Source organism: Triticum aestivum, chromosome 5A (genome assembly GCF_018294505.1).
Source record: "Triticum aestivum cultivar Chinese Spring chromosome 5A, IWGSC CS RefSeq v2.1, whole genome shotgun sequence".
In the NCBI taxonomy this organism is placed as follows: Eukaryota; Viridiplantae; Streptophyta; class Magnoliopsida; order Poales; family Poaceae; genus Triticum; species Triticum aestivum.
In genome coordinates this window covers 571,017,819-571,022,234 of record NC_057806.1, presented here as the reverse complement: position 1 = coordinate 571,022,234, position 4,416 = coordinate 571,017,819, and the positions used below count along the sequence as shown (strand labels likewise).

The following is a 4,416-nucleotide window of genomic DNA, read 5'->3' as shown; positions in this document are numbered from 1 at the left end:
ATGAAGAACACTCCTAGTTTGTGCCACTTAGATGTACTGCATAATGTCTGTTTCTATTTAGTATATTCAAATTTCTTGACAGAGATTGTGAAATGCACGAATATACAAAATACTATAATACAGTTTTTTAGAGTAGGATGGGAGGGGCATTTTGGCTCCCGGAGCACATGCTCCCGGGTGAACAGTAAAGCAAAAATATATGTTAATTTTTTTAAAAAAAAATCTGAATTTTTTTGTCGATGTTCGTGTTAGTGTCGCAAGCATGCATAACAATTTTAATGTGAAACGGAGCAACAATTTTTCATCGGTGAAGAAAACAAATTTGGGGTGACATTTTGTGTTCAATTTGTGTTTTTCACACAGGCCAAAATGCTTAACCTTTTCCCTCAAAATTTGCAGGTAGCATTTGGATGTGACTAAGAAAACATAAAAATTCTTGATTTGTTGACATTTAAAAAAATATTTTTGGGCCCAGGAGAATGTGCTCCCAGGAGCCAAATTGAATTTCCGGATCGTCTAGTTCAGTTGCAACTAATAGAAGATTCGAGAGTGTAGGTGTCAATGAGTTTGTTCTTGATTTCTTTCCTTTCCCTAGGGAGTTGGTACTGCTTATAGTTTGTTCATTCTTCAGTTGTTATTTTCATCATTCTTGTCCTTTTTAAAGTTTTTAATTGGTCAAAGTGATGGGTGCTCCATGTAACATGCCATCACTTCTATTGTCTTGGCGATCATCTTTTCATGCAATGCAAATGACCATCGCTAGAATACACATGAATATCAACATATTTTTCATCTATTCCATTTCATTCTGTATATGACTGGAAACGTGGAATGAAAATGTTTAACTTTATCTTTCGTCCCTTAACTATTTGAGTCATGCGGGTCTCATCCCTCAACTTCAAACAAGACAACTTGAAACTTCAAATACACAGGCGTCACATAAGATTCGAATGAACGGGGCATAAAAACGTTGAACTATGCTATGCGTTGTTGCTTTATAGCGATGATGGTGAAGCCCGGCCGCAAGGTCTTATAGAGAAGAAAAAGAAACTTACTATCAACTTTGAACTTGTTTTTAGTTTTTTTTTGAGACAATTGAACTTGTTTTTAGTGTCGCTACCAACTTTGAACTGTATTCTTATAAACCAAAATGGTGGAAAGCAGCCTGGCCCGGCCCGGTCCAGCCCAGCCCAGAGGCAGGATAAGGGGTACGAGGGAAGAGGGAAAATATAAAAACAAAATCCCGCAAAATCCTCACTCTCTTTCCTTCCTTCTCCTCCCCAAACCCAGAAAATCCCCTTATCCCCTCTCCCCCTGCTTCTCGACCGTCCATGGCGATGGCCTCCTCCGTCGCCGCGGCGTCCCTCCGAGCGCTCGCCGGCGCCTCCCCGGCCCCGCTCCCGAAGCCGTTCCTCGTGCTGCTCTCCCCGGCGCCCCCGCGCCGCCTCGGCCTCGGCCTCCGCGCCGCCCGCCCGCGCGGCCCGCTCGCCCCGCTCGCCTCCTCTGACTCCTTTTTCGAAACCTCCGCGGCCGTCGACGTCGCCGAGCCGGAGGACGAGGCCCTGGAGGCCGTCGCGGAGGAGGAGCCCGCCGTGGCCGAGGAGGAGGAGGATGTGGCGGCCGAGGAGGAGGAGGTGGAGGAGGTCGGGGAGTACGTGGAGCCGCCGGAGGAGGCCAAGGTGTACGTCGGCAACCTGCCCTACGACGTCGACAGCGAGCGCCTCGCGCAGCTCTTCGAGCAGGCCGGCGTCGTCGAGGTCTCCGAGGTGAGCAGCTCTTCCTCTTACCTAGCTACCTCTTCGCTGCTGCTGCGGTCCTTCCTTTGTCCGCTCGTCCGTCGGTATGCATACATACGCACGCTTGTTTGCTGACAGAATGCCTGAAATACCGGCTTGTTAATAAGTACTCATAACCAACTCCGTTGGTGAATAAAATGCCACAAACTCTGAAATTATGCAGTTACACAGAACTGAAAATTGGCCCATTCAGTTCTATACAATGTCTAGTTGAATGCGGTGGCTACCCTGTTGGAGCTCACTAGGAGGGGCTGCTAGATTCTTCTTGGCAGCTATTCAAGCTGCGAGGAATGCTGTGTGCAGGTGCTAGTAAATAAAGTTTTTGCTCGTAATTTTGTCTTGGATTGTCTGTTACATTGTTAGGTACACTTGTACACCTTTTCCAGAAACTGGAATTAAAAAAAAGTCCATCCTACTGTGATGTGGCTTCTAATAAGAAGTTCCGCTGCTGAGGATTTAAATGCATTTCTAAAGAAATATTTACTGTTTCGTGACCTTATTACAGTTGATTCATGCCTAGCGTCGTCTTGGCTTTATCACTATTTTTGGAGGGGCAGTCGGACAGTAGATGCTTGGAGGCTGTATGCTTTTCCTCTTTGTCCTAAAATTTGGTTTCTGTTTTGTGGATGTGCAGGTCATCTACAACAGAGAAACCGACCAGAGCCGTGGATTTGGGTTTGTCACCATGAGTACAATTGAGGAGGCTGAGAAGGCTGTGGAGATGTTCCATCGCTACGTGAGTGAACTTGATGATGGGACTGTTGTGCTTAAATATTCTGATTTCAGTTATTGGAACCTGTATATAATGGGTCCTCCTGGTTTGCATTTGCATATGTTTCCTGTTATAGGTCCCATTTTAATTGATCTGTGTGTTAGTTATTATTACTCTCCAAGTTCAAAGTCGTGTGTAATTCATATGCTGCTTAAGCATGTGCTAAAGAATGTACAAACATTTGCTTTGCTGACTGACCTTACTGTGCGCAGGATGTGAATGGGAGGCTGTTGACTGTAAACAAGGCAGCTCCTAGAGGCGCCCGGGTGGAAAGGCCTCCCCGTGATTCCGGCTCTTCATTCAGGATCTATGTGGGCAACCTGCCATGGCAAGTGGACGACTCTAGGTTGGTGGAGCTGTTCAGCGAGCATGGCAAAGTGGTCGATGCTAGGGTCGTCTACGACAGAGACACTGGGCGCTCACGGGGATTTGGTTTCGTGACAATGGCGTCGCAGGAGGAGCTGGATGATGCCATCGCTGCCCTCGATGGACAGGTTAGTTTAGCAATCATTTGATTCCCCTATCACTTTTACATACCATGATAGCTGCATGAAACAAACCTTGTTTTACCAAGATAACCAATGCCGCATTGGTCTCACATTACTATCTGATGAATTCTACAGAGCTTGGAGGGGCGTGCCCTAAGGGTGAACGTCGCAGAGGAGCGGCCACCTAGGAGGTTCTAATGAAGGTGTATTTGGCGGTGGACTACGACAAGATTGCTGCGTAAGAGACACGATAGCACGCCTGATACCGGCTTAGACCCCCCATCATCCTCCCATCCATCCTTGTGTCATGTCTTGTCTACTCTCTCCAGTGTTTTTCTCTTTTGCTATCTGCCTCTTGCTTCCACGTTCTCAATCTGTCGATGCAATTCAAAAGTTTTGTCTGACATACTACGTATATTTAAGCCCCATGGGTGTGGTGTTACCCCGAGATTCATGCTCACCTGATATTGGAAAAGGATCCAAAACTCCCTTATGCGAAATGGATCTGAAATCTCCTTGTGACCCTGGTTGAATACCTATGACTACATGGTCGCATGCTTCACATCAAGCAGTGCAATACCGATTCCCAGTCCTGATACTACAGGGAAACCTAGTGTACCTATATATGTGCGAGGGTTCGACATTTTTGCTCCATCGCCATGGGCCGATGCCCCTGGCGAATCACCCCGGGTTCTGACGATGGCTCGTCGTGCATTGCCATAGCTACATGTTCAAGCTCCGTTGTGTCTACTCAAAGTCTAGCTAGTGTCAACCGCCGGCTGGCAGACAGGTTTGTCCGCCGCAACTGGGTTACCAGAGCTGACGGCCAGTTCGCCTGGTTTTTATTTGTCAGTCGCCCGAGCCTAGGCTTGTCGACTCTCACCGGCACCGCCACTGTTGCCTGTGTTGTCGGCCAAGATTGCTGGGTCGATGCAAAAAGGCTGAATTATTACGACTTACAAACCACCTGCATCTTGAAATTTGAGTGGAAACTTTTAAATGTATTTCGCTTAGAAACTGAAGGGTCTACGGGAAGAATCAGAGTTTTGAAGGGAAAATATTGAGTTTGTAGGCAAGCTCATTTTTTTTCATCATTTCACGTTGAAACTTTTTATATTGAATTTACACCATTGCAAGTACCATGTACAAATTTGGGACTTTCCTGAGTTCATTTGATATACTTAAGAGTATATAGTGCATTTTAAATATTTAGTGAACATAAATCAAATTTCTACATGTACATTAAGGAATGCTCAAAACTTGATGTGAAAAACTCATTTAAGTTATTGATCATTTATTTAGGTCATGTATGCAAGAAAAAAAATACAGGTTTATTAATTTGATATGCGACACACGTGGC

At 45.7% G+C, this 4,416-nt stretch overlaps 1 protein-coding gene across 1 annotated transcript; it reads left to right on the top strand.

Annotated features, from left to right (window-relative positions):
- Window positions 1-1,238: 1,238 nt before the first annotated feature.
- LOC123104863 (28 kDa ribonucleoprotein, chloroplastic) lies at window positions 1,239-3,504 on the top strand. The gene is made up of 4 exons (XM_044526779.1): window positions 1,239-1,766; window positions 2,431-2,532; window positions 2,781-3,062; window positions 3,192-3,504. Exons 1-4 carry the CDS (start codon window positions 1,332-1,334, stop codon window positions 3,252-3,254), a joined length of 882 nt encoding a protein of 293 aa, XP_044382714.1. The 5' UTR covers window positions 1,239-1,331; the 3' UTR covers window positions 3,255-3,504.
- Window positions 3,505-4,416: the final 912 nt, after the last annotated feature.

Excerpts from the sequence above, each read along its gene's own strand:
- LOC123104863 (XM_044526779.1), top strand. The coding sequence starts at position 1,332 with ATGGCGATGGCCTCCTCCGTCGCCGCGGCGTCCCTCCGAGCGCTCGCC. Across the intron at positions 1,767-2,430 it reads GCGTCGTCGAGGTCTCCGAG|GTCATCTACAACAGAGAAAC; the intron begins GTGAGCAGCTCT and ends GTGGATGTGCAG. Across the intron at positions 3,063-3,191 it reads TCGCTGCCCTCGATGGACAG|AGCTTGGAGGGGCGTGCCCT; the intron begins GTTAGTTTAGCA and ends TGAATTCTACAG.